The 26,039-nt window shown below is 35.4% G+C and overlaps 1 protein-coding gene across 1 annotated transcript; it reads left to right on the forward strand.

The window, feature by feature from the left end:
- The first annotated feature begins 12,215 nt into the window (after nt 1-12,215).
- OR10X1 (olfactory receptor family 10 subfamily X member 1) lies at nt 12,216-25,282 on the forward strand. The gene is made up of 3 exons (XM_005545162.3): nt 12,216-12,294; nt 21,297-21,397; nt 24,248-25,282. The coding sequence occupies exons 1-3, from the start codon at nt 12,216-12,218 to the stop codon at nt 25,280-25,282; spliced, it is 1,215 nt and encodes a 404-aa protein (XP_005545219.3).
- Nucleotides 25,283-26,039: the final 757 nt, after the last annotated feature.

Consider the following 26,039-nt stretch of genomic DNA (forward strand, 5'->3'; position numbering starts at 1 on the left):
AAGTGATGTGTCATTTTTCTCTTTTTGCTTTAATATTTTCTCTTTACTATAACAAATTTAACTAAAATATACTCAAATGTACCTTATGTGTTTCTCTTACTTGTGGCTTATGGAACACCTTGAACTAGTAAATTAATATTTTCCACCAAATTCGGGAAGTTTTCTGCTATTATTTCTTCAATATTTTATCTTTTTATTTTTTGTTTTTACAAACGTATAGGGTACATGAGATATTTTGTTACATGTATATAATGCATAGTAATCAAGTCAGGGTATTCAGAGCTTCTGTCACCCAAGCACAATACATTTTTGTTAAGCATAGTCACCCTATTCTGATATCAAACATTGAATTTACTCCATCTCACTGTGTATTTGTGCTGGGTGATGGTTATTATTGTGTCAACTTGATTGGATTGAAGGATGCAAAGTGTTGTTCCTGGGTGTCTCTGTGAGGGAGTTGCCAAAGGAGATTAACGTTTGAGTCAGTGGACTAGAAGAGGCCGACCCACCCTCCATGTGGATGGGCACAATCTAATCAGATGCCAGTGTAGCTAGGATAAAAGGCAGAGGGGTGTGGAAGGACTAGACTGGCTGTCTTCTGGCCTCCATCTTTCTCCTGTGCTGGATGCTTTCTGACCTCGAACATCGCACTCGAAGTTCTCCAGCTTTTGGATTCGTGGGCCTGCACCATTAGTTTGCCAGGGGCTCTCAGGCCTTCAGCCACAGACCGAAAGCTGCACTGTTAGCTTCCCTACTTTTGAGGTTTTGGGACTCGGACTGGCTTCCTTGCTCCTCAGCTTGCAGATGACCTATTGTGGGTCTCCGCCTTGTGATTGTTTGAGTCAATACTTCTTAATAAACTCCCTTTCATATATACATCTATCCTATTCATCCTGTCCCCCTAGAGAACCCTGACTAATGCTATTTAACAAAATTATCTTCATGCAACCCTTCCTCCTGACCCTTCCCAGTATTTTTAATCTATCTTTCCAGTATCTACTTCCATAGGATCAAATTTTTAGCTCCCACATAGAAGTGAGAACACGCAGTATTTACTTTTTGTGTGTCTGGTTTATTTTACTTAAGATAATCACCTCTAGTTCCATCCATGTTGCTGCACATGGCATGATTGCATCCATTTATGCCTGAATATTGTTTCAGTGTGTATACCTACCGCATTTTTGTTTTTTATGCATTCACCCATCTATGCACACTTAGCTTGATTGCATATCTTTGCTATTGTAAATAGTACTACAATAAACATGTGAGTGTAGTAGTTATCCCTTTGATATATCCATTTCTTTTCCCTTATATAGATATCTAGTAGTGAGATAGCTGGGTAAAATAGCTGAGAACTCTCCATACTGTTTTCATAGTGACTGTACTTGTTTACATTCCCACTAGCAAATATGTGAAACTTTCTCCATATCCTCACCAGCATGTTATTTTTAATGACAGCCGTTCTGACTGAGGTAAGATGATATCTCATTGTGGTTTTGATTTGCATTTGTCTGATGATTTTTGGTGTTGACCATTTTTTCATATACTTGTTAGCCATTTGTATACCTTCTTTTGAAAAATGTTTATTCATGTTCTTTGCCCACTTTTTAATGGGATTATTTGGGTTTATATTCCTGCTGAGTTGAGTTGCTTGTATATTCTGGATACAATTTCCCTGCAAGATAAATAGCTTGGAAATATGTTCTCCCATTCAATAGATTGCTCTCTGCTTTGTTGATTGTTTCCTTTACTATGCAGAAGCTTTTTAGTTTAATGTGGTCCCATTTTTTTGTTGTTGTCACCTGTTCTTCTGATGTCCTAGTGATAAATTACTTGCCTAAACCAATGTCCAGGAAATGTTTCTCTAGGTTTTGTTCTAGTGTTTTATCATTTAAGGTCTTATGTTTAAGTCATTAATCAATTTTGAGTTTATGATGAGAAACAGGGGTTTAATTTCATTCTTCTGCATGTGGCTATCCAATTTTTCCAGCACCATAAATTGAAGAACATGTCCTGTCTTCAAGGTAAGTTCTCATTGGCTTTGTTGAAGACCAGTTGGCTCTAAGAATGTGACTTTCTTTCTGGACTTTCTATTCTATTCCATGGGTTTTTGTGCCTTTTTTTTTTTTTTTTTTACCAACAGCATGTTGTATTGGGTACTATATCCTTGTAATACATTTTGAAGTCAGGTAATGTGATGCCTCCAGCTTTGTTCTTTCTGCCCTGAATTGCATTAGCTATTCATGCTCGTTTGGGGCTTTATATAAATTTTAGAATTTTTTTTTTCTTGTTCTGTGCTATTATTTCTTCCCATCCATGAGCATGGGATGTTTTGCCATTTGTTTGTGTCATCTTCAATTTCTTTCATCAATGTTATATCATTTTCCTTGTGGAGATCTTTTACCTCCTTGGTTATATTTATTCTTCTGTATTTTTTGGAGGGGGGTAGGTATTATAAAGGTTGTTGTCTTTTGATTTCTGTATCAGCTAGATAATTATTGATATATGGAAATGCTACTGAATTTTGTACATTGATTTTGTACCCTGCAACTTTACTGAATTCAAATCTAGTAATTTTTGGTGGAGTCTTTAGATTTTGCTATATGTAAGATTATATTAACAGCAGAGAGGGAAAATTTGACTTCCTCTTTTCCAGTTTGGATGCCTTGGTTTCTTTCTATTTCCTAATTTCTCTGACTGAAACTTCCAGTGTCATGTTGAACAGTTTTGGGGAAAGTGGGCATCCTTGTTTCGTATCTTAGAACAAAGGCTTTCACATTTTCTTCATTCATATGATGTTTGCTATGGGTTTATCATATATAACGTTTATTATTTTAGGATATGTTGCTCCTATGCCTAGCTTGTTAAAAGTTTTTATCATAAAGCAATGTTGAATGTTAGCAAATGCTTTTTCTACATTTATTGAGATGATCATATGGTTTTTATGCTTCATTCCGTTAGTGTGAAGTATCATGTTTATTGATTTGCATATAATGAACCATCCTTGCATGCCCAGTATAAATATCAGTTGATCATTGTATATACATTTCTTATGAGCTCCAAGATTCCATTTGCTAGTATTTTCTTGAGCATTTATGCATTTGTGTTCATCACGGTATTGGCATGTGATGTGCTGTTGTTGTTGTTGTGTCCTTATCTGGTTGTAATATCAAGGTGATCCTGACCTCACAGATGAGTTGGAAAAAAATTTCATACTATTTAATTTTTTAGAATAGTTTCAGAAGAATTGGCATTAGTTCTTTGTACATTTAGTAGAATATACCTGCGAATATATATGCTCTTGGGCTTTTCTTTGTTGTGAGAATTTTATAACTGATTCACCTTCCCTACTTGATATTGGACTGTTCAGGTTTTCTATTTCTTCCTGACTCAACTTTGGGAGGTTGTATATTTCCAGGATTTATACATTTCCTTTAGGTTTTCCAGTTTGTCAGCATATATGTCAGCATAGTGTGTGATGATCTTTTGAATTTCTGTCTTACCAGTTGAAATGTCTTCTTTTAAATGTCCAATTTTGTTGGAGTCTTCTCTCTTCTTTTCTTCATTAGTTGAGCTAGTGGTTTATCAATTTTTTTTGTCTCCATAGAAAACTAAATTTTCATTTTGTTGACCCTTGTAATTTTTTAGTCTCTATTTCATTTACTTTTGCTCTGATCATTATTCCTTCATTTATTCTGCTAAATTTAAGTTTGAATTGTTCTTGCTTTTCAAGTTCCTTAAGGTGCATTGTTAGACTGTTAATTTATCTTTCGATTTTTTTGATGTAGGCATGTATTGCTATAAACTTCCTTCTTAGCACTACTTTTGCTGTATCCCACTGGTTTTGGTGTGTTGTGCTTCCATTTTCATTTGTTTCATGATTTTTAAAAAATTATTCTTAAGTTTTTCCTTAAGGCCAGTTTTTTCTAAGCAGCATACAGTTTGATCATGTTTTTAAATTCATTCACCCATTCTATATTTTTAAGTAGAAAATTCAATCTCTTTACGTTCAAGGTTATTAGTAATTGTGAGGCTGTCATATCATTGGTTGTTTTCTGTTTGTTTTCTATATTCTTTGTTGCTTTCTTTTTCCTATATTGACTACCATTTTGATTTGGTGGATTTCTGTAGTGGTATCATATGAGTCTTTTCTCTTTATCTTTTGTGCAATTGCTTTACTAGTGAGTTTTATATGTTCAGATGTTTCCATGATGTTGTCCTTTTGCTTCTGGATTTAGGACTTCCTTGAGCATTTCTTTTAGGGTTAGTTCAATGTAATGATTTTCCTCAGCATTTGCTTATCTGGGAAATACTTTATTTCATCTTAATTTATGAAAGATAATTTTGCTTGACATAGTATTATTTGTTGTTAGCTTTTTTTTTCCTTTCCACACTTTGAAAATATCCTATTCTTTTCTGGCCTATAAGGTGTCTACTGAGAAATCCACTCTTTATCTAATGGATTTTCCTTTATAGATTACTAGAGGCTTTTCTCTTCCAATTTTTAGGATTCATCTTTTTTCTTTGACTTTAGAAAATATGACTATAATGTGCCACGGGGAAGCACTTTTCCCATTATATCTTGCTAGGGATCACTGAGCCTCTTATATCTGAATGTCTACATATCTTGCTAAAGTAGGAAATATTTTATCTATCATTTGTAAAAATAGGTTTTTGAATTATTTTATTGCCTCTTTGCCTTTGAAAACACTGATAATTTGAATATTTGATTGCTTTATATTATCTCAAATGTTACAAAGGCTTTGTTCATTTTTTAAATTATTTCTTTATTTTTGTCTGGCTGGATTATTTTTAAAAGACCTGTCTTCAAGTTCTGAGGTTCTTTCTTCTGCCTGATCTAGTCTATTGTAGACACTTTCAAATGTATTTTGTATTTTCTTCAATGAATTCTTCAGTTCTGGAGTTTGTATTTGGTTTATTTTTAAACAACCTATTTCTTATTTACATCCTTTATTGTTTTGGTAGCTTTTTATTTTGTTGTTCACAATTTTCTTGGTTTCACTGAGCTTTTTGAAAATAAATATTTTTAATTCTTTTTCTTGAATTTTGAATTTTTAAAAATTTAAGATCTATTGCTGGAAATTTAACATGTTTCTTTAGAAGTGTTATATTTCCTTGCTTTTTCATATTTTTTTTGTCTTATATTTATATTTGCTCATCTGATATAACCATCACTTCTTTCAATTTTTGAATTTACTTTTGTAGGGGAGGACTTTTTCCTGAAGATGTATCTATGGTGTTAGCTGGGTAGGGTACTTTGGCTTTGAATCCAGGTGTTTGCATTAGTGTAGTTTTTGTATGATTTCTTTGACTACAAATAGAGTTAGTGGAATCTGTGATTTCCTTGGTGGATTAAGATGTGGTTATTAATGGAGGCTGTGGTAAATGGTGCTGCAGTCCAAGATGCCAGTTGGACTGGTTGTCAGGCCCCAGTGGTGGCAGCTGTGGGCTGAGAGTGCCTATCTTTATGCACCAGGGTGATATATACTGACACCTGTCTTAGCAGTTACTGGCAAGCCAATTCTTTGGCCTCCGGGTGACTTATTTGTATTCAGCAGTGGCAGTAGCAGACTAGGTGAGTGGTGAGGTTCTCAGGACACCAGGAAGCTGGCATGGTGTGAGTGATGGCAATAGCTGTGGTTTGATGATTCTCTGGGTCCTGTATGGTGTGTGTTGATGTTGGCACTAAATGTGATGGGCTTGGTGGGCCAGTCTTCAGGCCTTCAGATAGGTGCATCTGAGGTGGGGATATGGTTTGGCTGTGTCCCCATCAAAATCTCATCTTGAACGGTAGCTCTCATAATCCGCATGTGTCATGGGAGGGACCCAGCAGGAGGTAATTGAATCATGGAGACAGTTTATTCTCATGCTGTTTTTATGATAGTGAATAAGTCTCGTGAGAGCTAATGGTTTTTTATAAAGGGCAGTGCCCCTGCACATGTTCTCTTGCCTGCTGCCATGTAAGATGTGACTGTGCTCCTCCTTTACCTTCTGCCATGATTGTGAGTCCTCCCTAGCCATGTGGAACTGTGAGTTCATGAAACCGTTTTCTTTGTGAATTACTCAGACTTGGGTATTTCTTCATAGCAGTATGAAAATGGACTAATACAGGTGGTAACAGCTAGAAGTTTATACCAAAACTTGAGCACCCAGGAGTGCTCAGGTGTCCAACATGGTGGATTGGATTGGGTAATTTCCAGGACTTCAGGGGATGTGCTCTCGGGGTGGGGGGCAAAATCATGCTTGGTCGCCCAGTGCTCCAGCCCCGCCAATGACAAGAGCAGGCACTAGCCTGCTGGGAGGGGAAATAATCAGGCCCCAGGTGGAGTGTTCAGTGAGGGGTAGTACCATCGACGTTGAGGCCTTGCCAATGGAGAGAGTTGGGTCATCCTCAGTGACCACTTCCAAGGCCAGCAAAGAGTGTCCCTCTCATTCCCCTGTCTCAACAGGGCTTCCTTCCCAGGTTTAGTGGTAATAGCCCATGACTAGCTCACACTCCTGCTCCTGCTGCAGGAGCCCCAACCAGCTAGTGACCAAGTTTCAGTGGCAACTTGTGCCCCACTCAGATTCCCATCTCTGTCCTGGTAGCACTTGCTTCCTGGCACTGGCAGCTATAGCCCACACCTTGCATACTTCTTAGCTCCAGCGTTGGGAGTACCCCCAGTTCATTATTCCATTCCAGAAGTGATAGTTTGAATTTCTGAAACACCTCAGTTCTAGCATTTCTGGGCCCCAGGAAAGCATGGGATCTGCCAAAGATTAGTTTTGAAGCTGGCATTTTGCTGTAGCCAATTATGTCTCAGACAGGGTGTGGGACACGTCATGAGTTCCCTTTCTGGAGCAGTTCCATCCCACAGTCTCCCAGCAGCTCTCTATGTTCATTTTAGGAGTTGGGAGGATCAAGGGATTCTCTTGAGGCCACGTTTGTATGATTCCATTGTACAAATGTGGACTGCTAGAAGTCTCTCACTTACTCTTTGCCCATGATGGGAAGTCACTCCTGGCTCCCAGTCGATCTTGGCCAGGCACACTACCACTGTCCCTTCTCTTTCTCTGCTTTTGATGTTTCCTGTTGCTTCTCTGTTGAATTCCAGTGTTCCTTCTTGGATAATGTATGTGTGGTATGACTGTCTATATGCTATTTTGGTTCTTCTAAATGAAGGATACAGGCATGAAATTCTTCTAATTGGCCATCTTGAAGTCTTTTTTCATTCCGTCTTTTTCTGAGATTTCAATTACATATATGTTGGATCACTTAATATTGTCTCATAAGTCTGAAAGAGGCTGGGCATGGTGGCTCACACCTGCAATTCCAGCAGTTTGGGAAGCTGAGGTAGGAGAATGCTTTATTCCAGAAATTTGAGACCAGCCTTGACAACATAGTGAGACTCTGTCTCTACAAATAATCAAAAAATTAGCCGGGCATGATGGTACATGCCTGTAGCCCCAGCTACTTGGAAAGCTTAGGCAAGAGGATTGCTTGAGCCCAGAAGGTCATGGATGCAATGAGCTATGATCACACTTTGTCCTGGGTAACAGAGTGAGACCCTGTAAAAAAAAAAAAAAAAAAAAAAAAAAAAAGGTCTTATTTGTTAATTTTATTTATATTTTATCTTCTGTATTTTTTCAGATCAGATAAATTGCTATTGAAATTGCTTCAGATTCACTTATTCTTTTTTCTACTATCTCCAATTTGTTGTTGAGGCCATTTCATACACTTTGCAGTTCAGCCATTGTTGGACTTTTAAGCTCCAGATATCCAATTCGTTTCTTTTTATAATTTTCTTTTTATAATTTTATGCTATCTACATGTTTACTCTTTATTGGCATATTTTCCTTTTATTCTTTGATCATATTTCTAAAAAACCTGAATGTGAATACTGCAAAATCCAAATTGTGAGTTCACTTGAAATCAATTTCTATAGGCTATATTTTTTCTTGTGTATAAATAGTTTACAAAATTTTTGTATTAGTAAATATTTTCGGTTGAAAACCAAACATTTTAGAAAGAAATTATAGTGATTCTAAAATCTGATTTTTGGGGAGTTATTCTTTTTGTGTGTCTAATAGGCAGTTAATTTTTCTGGAGCAATGCAAAATATTTATCACCAACTGTTTGCAGCAGTTTATGTATTTTTTCATGTTGTTTGGCTTCAAGATGCTGCTTTATTTCTTTTATCTTTCTTTTCTAGTCTGGCCTCATGATTATCTCCACTGAATGTATAGTTTATCTGTCTGCATATAGTTTAGCTGACAGTAAATATTTGTACAGAATTTATCCTCAGATCTTGAGATTTTCTCTCTGCATTTTCCTAGTTCTGTAGTTCCTTTAACACTTCTGAATTCTGCTGTCTAACAGCTTAAGCCAATATGGTGTTCACTTGCAGCCTTCAAATCTGTATGGTACAAAAGGAATACACTCAGGCAGTGCTTACAAACTATCAAACTCACAAATATTACCAAGAGTCATTCAGTCTTTCAAGAGTATATTCCCTTTTCCTTGTGTATGTATTTTATCTTCCACTGAGCTCCCCATGATAAGTCAGGGCTTTTGCAGAGATAATAGTCAGATTTGGTATTTTAACTCTTCTGTTGCTCTCTCATTTACAAAATTTCCCTTCTAAATTTCCAATGTTGTGTCTGCTTTAAACTCTATAATCTGCCCTCTAGGGGTTGGGTTGGGTATGCTGGAGACTGTTTCTAAACAATAAAGCTTCAAACCCACAGTTCTTACTGATAAGATAAAATAGCAATATTTTATTATTAACTACTTCTCAAGTTCCTGACGGCTTTTGTTTTTTCTAATGACTTCAAATCGTTGTTTCTAATGCTTTTGTCCATGTTTCATAATTTTTACCTATGGGAGGAATAACTGGACCTTCTCACTCCATTCTTACTCTCTCTATTTTATTTCATATACAACATCCCTAATTCCCATGTTTATTGCTTAATATCCTTTTTTCTCAACCCATGTCTCAATCTAGGATGACCACCTAATATTAACTGGGCCAATCTGAGTACATAAGTCTCTGGATGAAGTAATTGGTACAAATGGTGAGCAAATGAAGAAAGTCAGGCTAATATCTGTCTCTCTCTCTCTCTTTCTCTCTCTCTCTCTCTTTTTTTTTACATAGTTTCTGGCCAAAAAGTAATACACAAGTTCAATAAGGAAACATTTATACCTGAATGATAATAAAAACAAAAATTGTTTTGTTTGTGAAATGCACCTAAAAATTGCTTAAGGGAAAATTTATAGTTTAATTTTTTTATTTCAACTTTTATTTTAGATACAGGGAGTACATGTGCAGGTTTGTTACATGGGTGTATTGCACCCAGGTAATGAGCATAGTACCCAATAAGTAGTTTTTCAACCCATGCTGCCATCATTTCCTTCCTCCTCTAATAGTCCACAGTATCTATTGTTCCCATGTTTATGTCCGTGTGTACTCAATGTTTAGCTCCACTTATAAGTGAGAACATGCAGTATTTGGCTTTCTGTTCCTGCATTAATTCACTTAGGGCTATGGCCTCTAGATCCATCCATGTTTCTGCAAAGGACATAATTTTTTTTCTTTTTTATGACTGTTTGGTATTGCATAGTATATATGTAGCACAGTTTCTTTAGCCAATCATTCATTGATGGGAACCTAGGTTAATTCCATGTCTTTGCTATTGTGAATAGCATGGTGATGAACGTATGAGTGCGTGTGTCTTTCGGTATAATGATCTATTTTCCTTTGGATATATATCCAGTAATAGGATTGCTGAGTTGAATGGTAGCTCTGTTTTAAGTTCTTTGAAAAATCTCTAAATTGCTTTCCATAGTGGCTGAACTAATTTACATTCCAACCAACAGTATATAAACATTCCCTATTCTTCTGAGCCTCACCAGCATCTGTTGGTTTTTCAATTTTTAATAATAGCCACTCTGACTTTTGGGAGATGGTATCTCATTATGGTTTTGATTTGCATTTCTTGGATGATTAGTGATGCTGAGCATTTTTTCATATGTTTATTGGCAAATCGTATGTCTTCTTTTGAGAAGTATCTGTTCATGTTCTTTGCTCATTTTTAATGCAATTATATGTTTTCTGCTTGTTGACTTGTTTAAGTTCCTTATAGACTTTTAGATAGTAGGCCTTTGTCTGATGCATAGTTTGTGAATATTATCTCCCATGCAGTAGGTTTCAGTAGGTTGTCTACTCTATTTTTACGTTTTTTAATTTTATTTTTATTTTTGGTTGTGCAGAAACTCTAGTTTAATTAGGCCCATTTGTCCGTTTTTGTTTCCATTGAAATTGCTTTTGGTGACTTAGCCAAAAATTATTTGCAAAGGCCAATATCATGAGGGTTATTTCCTAGATTTTTTTTAATAGGATTTTTATAGTTTGGGTATTACCTTTAAATCCTTAATTCATCTTGAGTTGATTTTTATATGTGGTGAAAGGTAAGAGTCCAGTTTCAATCTTGTGCCTATGGCTAGCTAGTTATCCCAGCACTCTTTGTTTAATAGGGAGTCCTTTCCCCATTGCTTGTTTTTGTTAGTGTTGTCAAAGATCAGATGGTTGTAGGAGTGAGGCTTTATTTCTGAGTTTTTTTGTTTTTTTGTTTTTTTTTTCTGTTCCATTGGTCTATGTGTCTGTTTTTGTACCAGCACTATGCTTCTTTGGTTACTAGATTCTTTTTTTTTTTTTTTTTTTAATTTATTTATTATTATTGTACTTTAAGTTGTAGGGTATATGTGCATAACGTGCAGGTTTGTTACATATGTATACTTGTGCCATGTTGGTGTGCTGCACCCATCAACTCATCATTTACATCAGGTATAACTCCCAATGCTTACTAGATTCTTATAGTCTTATAGTATAGTTTGAGGTTGGGTGTTGTAATGCCTCCAGCTTTGTCTTTTTACTTCAAATTGCTTTGGCTATTTGTGATCTTTCTTTGGTTCCACATGAATTTTAGAATACTTTTTTTTTTTTTTTTTTTTTTTTTTTTTTTTTTTTTTTTTTGTATTTTTAGTAGAGACGGGGTTTCACTGTGGTCTCGATCTCCTGACCTTGTGATCCGCCCACCTCGGCCTCCCAAAGTGCTGGGATTACAGGCTTGAGCCACCGCGCCCGGCCCTAGAATACTTTTTTCTAATTCTGTGAAGAATGATGTGGTAGTTTGGTAGGAATAGCACTAAAATTGTTTATCTGTCTTGTAGCCTTTTGGTGGAGTCTTTAGGGTTTTCTAGATATAGAATCATATTGTCAGCAGAGAGAGATGGTTTTAAATTCTGATATTAGTAAAGAAGATAGTAATAAAAGCATAATCTATGCTTAAAATTAAGAATGTAAAAGAAAAAGTAAATTTAACCCAAAAATAAGGAGAAGGAAGAAAATAATAAGGACATGAAAAGTAAAGAATTTAAAAAGAGCAAAAAGGAAATCAGCAATATCACAATTTGAGTCTTTGCAGTTCTTAGAGAAATTGATAAATTCCTAAGAAGACTGACCAGGAATAAAAAGAAAGAAATTACAAAAGCAGAGATGAAAGAGAGAATATTAATTCAGGTCCTACAATATTGGGAACAAGTTACTGTCAATAAAGGAGAAAATTTAGATTTCAACAAATTCTCTTAAAACCACAACCTACCAAAAATAAAAATTATGTTTAAGCAATTGATTTTAAACTATAAAACTTCCCAGGATGAAAACTCTAGTTCACAGTTGTTTCATTATTTAAGAGAAAAGATAAAATAAGCTTACACAAATTGTTTCAGGAAATAAGATGCTGGAGAATCATTAACATCTCGTTTTATGAAACCAGAATAGCACTAAAACTGAAACCCAAGAAGTATATTATCAGAAAACAAAATTAGAGACCACTATAATACATTAAAATACTTTCAAAAATGTTTCTAACAAAATAATAGAAAACATATTATATCAGTGCATATGAAGGATAATATTCCATGTCAAAGGAGATTTATGCTAAGAGTGCAAGACCGATTTATTTTTTAAAAATACATTAATATAATTCACTACACTAACAGACAAAAGGTGACACATTGATCTATTCACCTCAATATTTGTGAAAAAATGTATTTGTAAAAATCAATATTTATTTTTGGTAAATACTTTGTTTCTATGAAAAACATAAAGCTAACATCACACTTAATTGCAAAATATTGAACTCCTTCTCCTAAGATGTCCACTCTTGCCAACTATGTACAACATCTTATTAAAAGCCCAAACCAGTGTGCTAATGCAAGAAAAGATATAAAAGGTACATTTATTTGGAGGGAATAATTAAACTTTCTTCATTTGCAGATGATGTGACTGAGTACTTAGAAAATATCACTACATCTACAAAAATAGCTACTAGAACTAATAAGTTCATTTAGCAAGATCTCAGGTTATGATAGATTGATAGGTAAATAAATAGATGACAGATCAAATTAATTTTTTATATTAGTAACAGAAATAAGAAATGAAATTTTAAAATGTCAATTTTAGTAGCATCAAAAATATAAAACAATTAGAATTAAATTTAACAAGAATGATAAAGTATCCTATACTTAAAACTATAAAGTTAATGGGTAAAAATTAAGTTAAACCCAAATACGAATGACTTCATTATCATAGGGTAGGAAAAGAGTTTTTAGCCAGAACGTAAAACACATAGACTTAGAAAATTAACAAATGCAATATTAATTTATTTAAAAACTCGATATTGTAAACATATGAATACCCCAAACTTATCCACATATTTGATGTTTTCTTAATCAAAATTCCAAGAAGCTTTGCTATAGAAATTCATAGACTAATTCTAAACTCATACATATATTCCTATTTAACTTCCACAAAGGTTCCTGTGCAGTGAAATGAAGAAAGGAAAATCTTTCCAACAGATGGTACGAAAATAAACTGCATTTTGGTATAAGAAAAACAAAACACCTAATTCCTCCTTTGTTTTATATACACAAATTATACAAAATGGAGCACAGGCCTAAATGAAGAAACAAAAATATAGAGTGGCTACAATACGACATAGGGGAATATCTTCATTATCGTAGGGTAGGAAAAGATTTTTTAGCCAGAACGTAAAACACATAGACTTAGAAAATTAACAAATGAAAGTATGAAAATTAAAAACTGCTCATCAAGGAGCAGAAAGGCAGAGGAAATTATATAACTACTTTATAAGAAATACCTATTTCTATTTAGCTAAACATGGATGAGTATATATATTTCCACAGAGTTGTAGAAATAAGTTTTAGTTTTAGTTTAATTCATAATAATGAAAAACTAGAAATAGCCCAATGTTCATAAGCAAGTAAATAAATAGGTTGTGGAATATTCATACAATGAAATAATATTTAGCAATTAAAAGGAATCGATATGCAACAGCATGGATAAATCTGAAAAACATGTTGAGTGAAAGAAGAGAGAAGCAACAGAGTACATATACAGTATGATTCCATGTATGAGTTTACAGAACAAGAAAATGTTATAATGGTTACAGAAATCAGTTCAGTGATTGTCTCTGGCATTTTGATTGGAAAGAAATATGAGAAACCTCTCTGTAGTAATAAAAATGTTCTGGATCTTGAATTCAGATCTGATTTCCTATGCACATGTGTTTGTCAACACTCACTCTACACTCGTGATCTGTGCATCTTACTGTATTAAATAATATCTCAATTAAAAAATATATTGTCTTATTGATTTGAATTGCAGATACAGAAGCTTGACAAAGTCTTCTTGGAAAATGATTCTTTTTTAAAAATTTTAATTTAGCTTACTTCAATCATTACATTTTTCATAATTATAAGACAATAACAAAACCAGGAAATTGATATTGGAATATGTGTGTATATTTTTATGTTATTTTATGGCATGTGTGGGTTTATTTTACCATCACCAAAATCAAGATGTATTCTATCTCTCCTGTGCTACTTTTTTATAGTCACACTCACCATCTACCCTCACCAGTAATAACCCCTGACAAACACTAATTTGTTTTCGTTCTTTATAATTGCTATTTTCAGAATTTTATATAAATGGAATCATAAAGTATGTGACCTTTTACAATTTTTTCCCTCAACATAATACACTTGAGACTCATCTAAATCAATATCAATAGTTCATTCACTTTTAATGCTGAGAAATATGCCATGATATGGATATACCACAGTTTGTTTTGCCATTCATCTATTGAGGGATATCTTTTAATTTCCAGTTTTGGGTTATTACAAATAAAGCTGTTATTAACATTTGAATACAGGGTTTTGTATAGATGTAAATTTTTATCTCCTTGAGAGAAAAGCCCAAAGTAATTATAAGGTGGTATGGTAAGTATATGTTTTGTTTAAAAAGGAACTGACAAACTATTTTTCCAAAGTAGCTGCACCATTTTGCATTCTCACCAGCAATTTATGAGAGATCCTGTGTCTTCACAGCCTTGTCAGCATGTGGTATTATCGCTATTTTTTTTAGGTTTTTTGCTGTTGTTTGTTTACAGTCCAACTTTTATTTTAGGTTCAAGGGGGTATATGTGCAAGTTTTTTACATGAGTAAATTGGGTTTCACAGGGGTTTGATGTACAGATAATTTTGTTACCTAGGTAATCAGCAAAAGGCCTGATAATTTTCCAATCCTCACCCTCCTGCCACCTTCGGTCCTGGTGTCTATTTTTTCCTTCTTTGTATCTATTTGTATTCAATGTTTAGCTCCCACTTACAAATGAGAACATTCAGTATTTGGTTTTCTGTTACTAGGTTAATTCACTTAGAATAATGGCCTACAACTTCATCCATGTTGCTACAAAGGACATGATCTCATTCTTTTTTAAGGCTGTGTAGTATTCCATGGTGTACGCATACCACATTTTCCTTATCCACTCTACCATGGATGAACATCTGGATTGACTCCATGTCTTTCATATTGTGAATAGTACTGTGATGAACAAACATACAAATATGCTTGTGTCTTTATGGTAGAATTATTTAAATTCTTTGGGTATATACCCAGTAATGGTATTGCTGGGTCAAATTTCTACCTCTAGGTCTTTGACAAATCTCCAAGCTACTTCGCACAGTGACTGAATTAATTTATATTACCACCAGCAGTGACTAAGCATTCCCTTTTCTCCACAACTTTGCAAACATCTGTTATTTTTTGGCTTTTTAATAGCCATGAAAACAAATTTCCATTGAAGAGAGAATCAATAAATATTTGCAGTTTAGAGAAAGTATACATTGTAAAATTACCTTGGTTTATGATGCTTTTTAAAATGAAATGTGATGTTCACTTTTGGATGAGTCAACTCTCTGTTTTTATAACTGTCATAAACCTAACTCTTATTTCCATGAAAAGTAAATATGTGAATTTGTGTTTAAGTTAAACAAAATACTATATATGTTAGTTCCTAAAAAAGACATATGTTCTTTGAGACAAGTAAACTGCATTATAACTATACCTCAATTGTGTCTTACTTATGAGTTGGTATTCTTTTTGATGCTAAACGCTTGAAATGAGATGATTGTCAGAGTTAGACCGTTTGTATCTGATATTCAGACAATTAAATGATATTAAGCTGGAACTGCTGGCTAAACTGATAATTTAGTTTTCTGTTAAGGTCTCATGCTTTAATGGAATACTGAAAACACATATCACTCATCAACTGCCAAAAATGTTCACTTCTTTGCTAAACATGTTTTTCCCTGTAGATAAAATATCACTTTTTCTTGCTCATTTCAAGATATTTTTGTCTTTAGTCTTTTGGAAGTTCTACTATGATGTGTCTTGGTATAGAATTATTTGATTTTATCCTGTTTAGTATTTGCTCAACAATAACAAAAGAAAATGGAAAGAAAAAGTAAGTGGAAACTTTCTTCGTTTTTAGCATGATAAGCTGTTTTCTATTGGAACCTGGGTATTTGAGTTATCTTGTTATGACACTTTGGATCTTATTTAAACCTTCTGGGTTTTTGTTGTTGTTGTTGTTTTGGAGACAAGAGTCTCGCTCACTCTCCCAGGCTGGAGTGCAGTGGCGTGATCTTGGCTCACTGAACCTCCGCCTCCCAGGTTCACGCCATTCTCCTATCTCAGCCTCCCGAGTAGCAGGGACTACAGGCGCCCACCACTATGCCTATGTTTTTTAATTAATTAATTAATTTATTTATTTATTTATTTATTTATTTTGTATTTTTAGTAGAGACAGGGTTTCACCATGTTAGCCAGGATGGTCTTGATCTCCTGACCTCGTCATCCACCCATCTTGGCCTCCCAAAGTGCTGGGATTACATGCGTGAGCCACCAGCGTGAGCCACCATGCCTGGCCTAAACCTTCCGTTTTACCTTGCTTCTTTTAACACTGCTCCAACAGGGGAAAGTTGGAGTGCTCACGTTTACTACTAGATTAGGCTAGAAGTCCAGATTCTCCATTCAGCCTCTGTTGACTTCAGAAAACGGAATACTCTTAAGGAGAGAATCCTCCTTACTGCTGGGCTGGGTGGGATTTCCAGCTCCCCACTCTCTTTTGCTTACCCTATCTTGACCATTCTGAACGGGTGCCCCTTTAGGGCTCCCTTAGCTTCCACTGACATCACTGAGGATTATGTTGGGAATGGGTATTTGGTGTCATAAGAATTGACACTGAGACAAAGGATCTCTCAGCAAGCCTAATTTACCTTCTGCAGAAAGGGTGCCACTTGCTAGCAGTCTTGCCACGAGAGCACACACGAACGAAGGAGGCAGGGTCATTTATAACCTGACTCATCCATCCTAGTCTGTGTCCAGTTTCCATCGGCTGGAACAGGACCTCACATTCTATCCTTGTCCCAATTGGCTAGCAACTTAGAACTTTCCAAAAGAGGTGAAAGCAGAGGAGAACAAAGGAATAGAGGAAGTAACTTGTGGAATGCTGAGAAAAGCAAAAACACCTCCAAATAAGGAAGAGGAACAGGCTATGACCTAATGCTTGCTTGGACCTATTTAGGCATGCCAGAGCAGATATCTTAGGCTAAAATGTAGGAGCTAAAAACACAAAGTATATTGATTTCTTTATTATGGCCAGCAGATATTTAAGAGGATTAGCACAGATATTTGAGTAAATTTTGCTTCTCAGAGAGGTTACTATTTATTCTCAATTTGACTGGGAGGAAAGTCCCTTTGAAGAGGAACCTCTATTTCATTTTTATTACCTCTGGGAAGTGGTGAAAGTCCTGACTCTGCAGTAGGTGTCTTCGACACCACAGAGTACCTTGCTTCTTCCAAGTGAGGGTGGAAATCCCAGGTTCCTACATGGTCTCCACAAACACTTCCATGGGAGATAGGGTGAATAGAAGAGTATAAATAGCTAAAGCATATTGTAGGCTAAAAGGATTTTACCAAAATATCTATGAACCAAGGTGATTGAAATAAACAGTATTTTCATTTATCCCAAACTTCTGGACATAAAACCTTAAACAAAGTGTTCAGAAGAAACAGCTGAACAATCATATTTAACAATCATTTGATAATAACTGGAAAACTTATGATGAATTACTCAGAAACTGAAAGAAAATTGAATGTTAATGAAAAACAGTGAATACCTTTCTTTACAAGTCAAGTAGAGTCCTTATTATTTTGGGAACATAGAAAAAGGAACTGATAAAATTATCTTCCATTTAAATTACTGAATTGAACTTTAAGTGATAGATCATTAATCTATGAATGGTATATAACTTGGATGGAATTCAAAGAATCGAGTAGCATTACTATTAAAAAAAAAATTCATTAAAACTCCTTTAAAGATTTTCTTCATGTTACCATAAATAAGAATTTCCAGTGTTTCTGTCTGTAAAAATAAAACATTTTGCAATAAAATGGATTCTGATCTGTTTTGTTTTTATAAAAATAAATACTTATCATGGATATATGAAGTAATACTAAAGCAATGTTTTTATTCGGGGATAATTTTACTTTAAAATTTTAACTATCACACTTACTAACATTTTCTCTTTTATATAATGTATAATAAAAACTTATTTTGCAATCAACGAACAAAGATTTTGTTATAGAGAAGTACAAGGCAGTCAACCAAAGATGTATACATGTGTGTATATATATATGTATATATATATATGTGTGTGTGTGTGTGTATTAGAAATGTTCAAAACTATAAGTAAATGTTCAAAAGTATAAGTAAAGGTATAAGGCAGTCAACAAAAGATGTATAAACATAAATATATATGGGGTATGTGTGTGTGTATTAGAAATTTTCAAAAAGAAAAATAAGATATATATTAATGGAAGATGTAAAACAAATTACTGTTGCATTTAAATTGTATTGAATACATTTTTTAAAATGAGCTAACAGGACTATATTAAAACAGTAATATATATAATATATGATAGTTATTTATCTCCATATGTAAATAAATATTTAGCAGTCCCCAATATAAAGGGAACTTCCCAAGCCGATCTGAAACAATCTGAGATATTACTTATTATATTTTTCATTTCTGTAATCCCATTTTTATGGCTTTTATAATTTTTATTTTTTTCATATGTTTCAAGGAAATTTGTAATTACTTATTGAATCAATCTTATGGAGGCTACTTTAAAATCATTTTCAATTCTACTATCTTGTTCACTTGGTACTGGCATCAATTGGTTGTCTTTTCTCACTTAATTGAGATTGTATTGGTTCTTGGTATCAGGGATGATTTTCAGTTGAATCTTGGCATGTTTAATAGTATGGTAAGGTCTCCATATTTAGACTTAGTGCGTAGGTTCTGGAAACCATCCCGGACCTTGTTGACACAGACTCTGGAGTCAAAGAGCTCACCACCTATCAACACTGGGCCAAGAGACAAGTTGAACTTCACAAGTTTTTCTAGCAATGATCATCCTGCTACTGTCAGCTTGTGTGAGACAGAGGACAGATTGCTCTTCTAGGCACTGCTGGCCATGCATCTATGGGCAGATGAGGTCTAAATGGCTGGTGCAAGATGGGGATTGAATTAGGATTCAAGCTTTCTTGGTAGTGCAGCTACAAACAGATTAGAGCTCTCATTGCCATTGGTGATGAGTCTCCCTATGAAGCCTCTGTCGGGCTTCCTTTTTGTTTTCCTTTGACCAAAGACAATGGATTTTACCTTTCCTTTATTTGTTTTTGTCTATGCCTGTTGCCAGTTCAAGGTTTTGAGCTGTAGGACTTTCCACATCCCAGTCTGGGATTTATGAGAGATAAAATAAATCCTAGGAAGCTTACTGTGGTGTTGTTCTTCAAGTCCTGAGGTATGTGGTCAGTCCACCTTCTCTTTCTTTTTCACCTTTTAGAGTCATTTTTTGATTGTCTATTGAATTCTTTCCAGGTTATTTAGTTGTATTTAGAGAAGAAGGACAGAAAAATAGTGAATATACATCATCTTGTCTGGGAACCTGAATAGATTAAACTTTTCAAGAGACTGAAAAATTATTTTTCAAAATTTCAGACTATTTTATCACTTACACATCTCTAAGAATAGTGTATGAGTTATAGTTCTTTCAAATCCTCACCAATACTGGTATGGTCAATCTTTTTTTCTTAATTTTAAATATTTGAACACTTATGTAGTAGAATCATATTGTGTTTTTAATTTGTATTGTCTAATAAATGATAAGGCTGAGTATCTTTTCAAGTACTTATTTCCCATCTAATTATATATTTGTACTGAACTGCCACAAGATAGTACAACCTATAGTACAATGGAAACGGGAATTTCAACTCTATTTTATTTATTATTTTATTTATTTTTAGAGATGGGATCTCACTATGTTATCCAGGCTTATCTCAAACTCCTGGCCTAAGGCAATCCTCCCCGCCTTAGCCTCCTGAGTCGCTGGGATTACAGACATGAGCAAACACCACCGACTTGCTGCTTATTTTTAGAAGTCTTTCCTAACACCCCTACTCTATATGTCTTTCTGACAACCTGGTCCAGTTGTTTTTATCTTGCCTCATCTAATCATTGTTGTAGTTCTCAGCTTACTACAGTGCTGCTTACTATAATACACTTTTCATGGACACAACCTTCTTTCCTCCAAAGGAGTATAAACCTCTTGTTAGAAGATATCATTTCTTGTATTTTTCTGAGTTCTCCTGCAATGTTTGGAGCAGTCTTTTATACACTGTAGACCTTTCTTAAGTACCCAGAAAGGGAGTCAGTGATTAAAGGGAAATAGTGAGTGTATTTGTGGTGAGTGGTGTCAATGAAATCCAGAGCTATGCAGTAGTTAAGATAGCAAAATGTATTTTATTCAGGAGCTATTGCAATAGAGAAAAACAGATGTCCATTTAACACTGGGCTTAATTTTGAATACAGTGTGGAAAAGCGGGGATCCATAGCCAAAGGATGGGTAGTGGAGTCAGTGAATATGACTCCACATCAGGAGTAAGGAGGAATTCTCACTGAACTGATCTAACAGAACACTTGCTGAAGACAGGTCAGGATGATTATATATTACCCAGAGGTTGGTGGAGGATGAGGAATTTTATTAGCTATTGAGGGTGACTGAATATCAACGGTAAGGGATTCTCTCCAACCTGACTTAGCAAGGTTCTTGCTACAACTAGGTGGTACAGACTCAACAAGGATGGACAATCTGAAGTCCAGTTGAGAAGAGAGCTTAGAGGAGTGTGACTAAAGTCTGGTCTAGGTGAGCACTTTTGTCAGCAAGAGAATGAATTGAATAAGCATTAGGGTTGCAAATTTTATTCACCCTCGCTGCCAAAAACAAAACATAAAGTAGCAGAAAGCATTGTTTATGGGCAGGATATAAACTCTGCAAGTTTAAAATCTCCAGAGACTCCCAGAAGAGTTTTACAAGTCACATGTTACACAAAGCACTGTAACTAATGAGAACAAATTACAAAGTTGGGTGAGGAAGTTATCTGCTTTCTCTGATGAAAGAGAGAGGAATCCCTTAGGATCTCCTAACCAAAACCAAACCTCTAGAGCTCAGGAATCTCAAGCGCTTATAATAATCAAACCATACCTCTAAATCCATAGAAAGGAGGTTCTAAACCACTGTAATTTAGTGGGCAGTGGGGGCTGATCACATCAGGTATGGCCTAACCTCACAACTCCTGTCACAGAACTCTAGAGCCATAGAATATTACAGCTTGCATGAACTCAGGACCTTTTTTCTTACTTCCCATCTGGGGAAACTCAAATTCAGAAGATGCAGCAGCTTTCGCAATGTCACTAAGCTAACACCAATGTTTTTCATATTAAATCAATCTCTGTCTCTTTCGAGCGGTGAAAAAAGTATGCTTCCAGCGATATTGTGAAGATTATCTTTTGGAAGAATGTAATCGTGACAGTGAATTGGCTTTGGAGCCTGATAAAATAAACGAGGTAGGAAACTATTCTAGATGGTTTTACTCTCTTCTCCTCATAACTAATTGTCACTACAAAAAGAAAGGGTCATTGGGATAAAATTACATACCTTTTCCATATCACCATTTCTCTTTGGAAAGTGTGTGTGCATATGTGTATGTATGTGTATACACACATATATGTGTGTCATACATATGTCATATATATATCATATGTGTGTCATATGTGTGTCATATGTGTATATATATATACCACCACATATATGTATATAACATATATATGTGTGTCAGTGGATTCATAACTGAAATTAAATTTGACACAGGTGGATTTAGGGACAACTTCAGAGATAGATGAGGTAAGGTGGGACATAATATCCTCACAACACATACATACACACACACACACACACACACACACACAAAATCTTGCACACATTTGGAATATACCAGAAGTAGAGATTCTGACATTTATACTCTACTGCTGATGATTCACCAAGAAAATATTTAGCACACAGTCAAGTAAGGACTAGATAAGGAAAGACCTATCTTGGAATTTGTATGGGTGATTATTTGCATTTTCAAAATGCTTATGAATTTAATGGTGACTTTAAAAACAGCACCTCTTCCAACCCCTTAGCTGCCTCCTAGTCCCTGCCTCAAATCCCAGGGCTGTGTTGGAAGAGGTAGAACACGTGTAAAATCAGACTGTTTTTTCTGGTAGTATGTTAGAAAAAGCTTGGGTTTTGTACCAAGGACATCAAGTACTAAAATAACTTATTGCTATACTAATCTGTTTTATATTTTCCCTTTGCTATATTTAATCCTTCAGTTCTAGAATCCACATAATTTCCTTTCTTACAGAGTTACTGTGAAGGGTCAAGAGTGCTTTGGAGCCTTGGTGTGTGAAGCGCACTACTGATAGGAGGAATTTTTTACAGTGGCTTAGGAATAAGTAGAAGGAACCTATTGAAGCCTAATACTTCTGGAAGGAAAAAGATGCCTCTGAAATAGCTGAAAATGTAGCAGAATGCTGATCATAGAGAAAAGTGGAACAAGCATCTACAAGTAGATTTGGAAACCAAAGATACTCATACTGAATGTGGTTACTAAAGAGGCTCACACCAAAAGGCCTCACGAGGAAGCCCCGGGTTTTAATAGAAATGGTCCTCTATAATGTTCCCTTCGGTAAGAGACCAGAAAAATAATCTTCTTATTGAGAAATAACTGCTCACTAAGAAGAATAGATACAGTGAGTGAAAGGGAAACAGAATGGAGAAACAGTTGATAGGAGATAAGAAAAGATTAAGTCATGTGATTCATGTATGACTGTCAGAGAGTAAGAATCTTGTAAGGTCTAAGAAGACAAAAAACCAAAGGCGCCTTTAAAGTAGAGTCCAGAGGGTTGTGGATTATTTCAGGAGCCACTTATAATTCAGATCATTTTTCTACTGTGTCTTCTGACTCTCAGTGATAAGTTAGACTCTGCCATGAGAATGCTTAATCTTAGCTTAAACAAAACTTAATTAGAGTGGAAAGTCTGTTAACCTCCATGCTCAAAAATCAAATGCTATGCAGTGCTGAATAACAAAGGAAAACAAAAATCATTTATATACTAACCACTTTTCTGATGATTAACTCATCCATCTAACATTCACCAGGAATTATTATCTTCTTAAAGTGTTCTATATTATTACTCTGAAAAATACAAAAATATAAGACTTATAGTCCCTTTCTTGAAGCACTAAACATTGATAAATGAAAAGAATATACAGTTCAAGTCAAAACTCTTTGCATCTAGTCTCAAATATGCCACTTCCGAGACACAATTTTATTTCTAAAATAAGTAATCACATTTGTCCTGCCCATTTCACAGCTGTCCCATGCACTTTACATTTATGCTGTGAAGAGTAAAATCAATAAACATTTGAAATAATTTGGAAAAATATAAACCTCATAAATGCTAGTTATTAAATATGTTGACATATGGGGCAGAGAAAACAGTAGCTCAATATACTACAGGGTTGAAACAATGTGTTAAATATAAGGACAAACAACATGCTATAGAAATCAGAGGAGTATGAGATTAAATCAGATGTAGCATTATTGAGAAATTTATACAATTATTAAATGCCACTTATTTTCTTTGAATGCTGAGCTTGGAATTAACAAAATAGACACAATCTCAATTGCCACCTGCACTATGCTTGTGTAGTCTGCTTATCAAACCATCCACAGATTTAATTAATTACTATTAATCCTAAAGGTCCTAGGCTTCCCTATCTTTCTTCTTTCCCTCTTCTCAGAGTAGAAATAATGACACTTTTTTTTTCTTTTTTTTTTTTTTACTTTCCTTTAAAATTCTAGGACCTAAATATATTCTCCAAGAAGGGTTAATGACTTTGGGTTTCTCCAACATTGCAAGTCATTGTCCAAGTTTTGTCCTAAATTATTTGGAAATCAATTCTCGATATTTACACAGTAAATATTTATAGACCATACAATGTGTGGAAGTTTATGTGTTGGACCCTGACTCTGTCTATTATCCACCTAAAAGTTTTCTGTGTGTTCAGAAGCTCATCCAAATAAAGCTCACCTAATGCATCTGAACCTCCTTTATCTGAGCATCAACTGGAGTGTTTCCTCCCATATTATATCATCTGCTCATAAAATCCTTTTAAAAATAGGCCAGAGCGAGCCTTCTTGTCATATACATAGTGATGTCATATACTAAGTCATCACTAATTAGCCGCTGAATAAAGGAAACAATGAATGGATGAAAAACGAGAAAAACACATTATCTACATATAAATAGTTTTGCTAAACTACATGAAAAAGCAGTGGTAATTGTAATTCTGATGATTTATCTTAGTCATCACAATTTTCATTTGATGGTATCATTCAAAAGTTGAATGTTTATTGTTGTTTCTTTCAAATTTCAGACATTCAAATGATGAGGATCAACCAGACAGTCCTGAAGGAATTCATTCTTGTTGGCTTTTCTGTGTACCCACATGTACAGACATTTCTTTTTGTGGTCTTCTTTTGTCTCTACCTTCTCACCCTTGCAGGTAATCTGACCATCATGGGCCTAACCCGGGTGGACAGGTCCCTCCACAGCCCTATGTATCTCTTCCTTTGTTCACTCTCCTTCTCTGAGACCTGCTACACACTGACCATCGTCCCAAAGATGCTGAAAGATCTACTGGCCAAGGACAGAAGCATTTCAGTTATAGGTTGTAGCTTACAGATGTGCTTCTTCTTGGGACTTGGTGGTACACAGTGTATCATCCTCACTTTGATGGGATATGACCGCTTCCTTGCCATCTGTAACCCTCTAAAATATCCACTGCTTATGACCAACATTGTATGTGGACAACTTGTGGCCTCTGCTTGGACTGCAGGCTTCTTTATCTCTCTTACAGAGACTGCACTGATATTCAGGGGCTCTTTCTGCAGACCCAACCTTGTCAAACACTTCTTCTGCCATATGCGGGCAGTTATTAGGCTGTCCTGCATAGACAGTAATCTCACAGAATTCATTGTAACACTGATCTCAGTGTCCGGCTTGCTGGGTACCTTTCTGCTCATCATCCTGACTTATGTCTTCATTATTTCTGCTGTCCTCAGGATTCCTTCAGCTGAGGGCAAGCAGAAGGCCTTCTCCACCTGTGCCTCCCATCTCACAGTGGTTATAATGCACTTTGGTTTTGCATCTATTGTTTATTTGAAGCCAGAAGCCTCAGGAGATGACACACTCATAGCAGTCCCTTATACTGTCATTACCCCCTTCCTCAGCCCCATCATATTCAGCCTGAGGAATAAGGACATGAAAAATTCTTTTAGAAGAATGATGGGAAACACAATTGCCTTGAAAAGTAATCTTAAGTTGTTGCTGCTTGTTTGAAGAATGGCTCAATGTCCCCAGAATTCAATAGGGGCATTTATCCTGTGACCTCTGGAGAAACCTATACCATTTGCCTTGTTCCAGAGGTTGGGATATAAGAAGCAAGTGACTCAGACTGTGAACTAAGTCAACACAGGCATCTACTTAGCTTGTTAGAGAAGCTGTCCAACCCTTCTACTATCCAGTGTCAGAAGAAGAATGTCCCTGCAGATATAAGATTCTGATAATCAACTTCCAGGCGTCCTGCACTATTCATGAATTGAGTAAAAAGCGTGGAAGGAAAAAATAGCATATAAAACCACTGCACTGAGAGATGTTTTAAATATCTAAAGATGTCAACCATGGCTCAGGCTTGTAAAACAGCATATAAAACCATTGCACTGAGAGATGTTTAAATATCTAAAGATGTCAACCATGGCTCAGGCTTGTAATCCCACCACTTTGGGAGGTCGAAGTGGGCAGATCACTTGAGGCCAGGAGTTTGAGACAACCCTGGCCAACATGGTAAAACCCCTTCTCTACTAAAAATACAAAATTTAGCTGGACATGGTGGGGGGTGCCTGTAACCCCAGCTACTCGGGAGGCTGAGGGAGGAGAATAGTTTGAGCCCAAGAGGCAGAGTGAGCAGAGACCGTGCCATTACAATCCAGCCTGGGTGACAAGAGCAAAATTCCATCTCAAATAATAATAACAACAATAAAAAATGTAAAAGTTAAGGATTTTTTTTAGGCAAATGCTATGAAGCACTGAAATGCAC

This window comes from Macaca fascicularis, chromosome 1, assembly GCF_037993035.2.
Source record: "Macaca fascicularis isolate 582-1 chromosome 1, T2T-MFA8v1.1".
Classification (NCBI taxonomy): Eukaryota; Metazoa; Chordata; class Mammalia; order Primates; family Cercopithecidae; genus Macaca; species Macaca fascicularis.

Bases quoted from the DNA above. Each gene is read 5' to 3' on its own strand.
- OR10X1 (XM_005545162.3), top strand. From the start codon at position 12,216: ATGTCCACTCTTGCCAACTATGTACAACATCTTATTAAAAGCCCAAAC. The intron at 12,295-21,296 runs GTACATTTATTT...GTCTCTTTCGAG, and splicing joins TGCAAGAAAAGATATAAAAG to CGGTGAAAAAAGTATGCTTC. The intron at 21,398-24,247 runs GTAGGAAACTAT...GATTTATCTTAG, and splicing joins AGCCTGATAAAATAAACGAG to TCATCACAATTTTCATTTGA.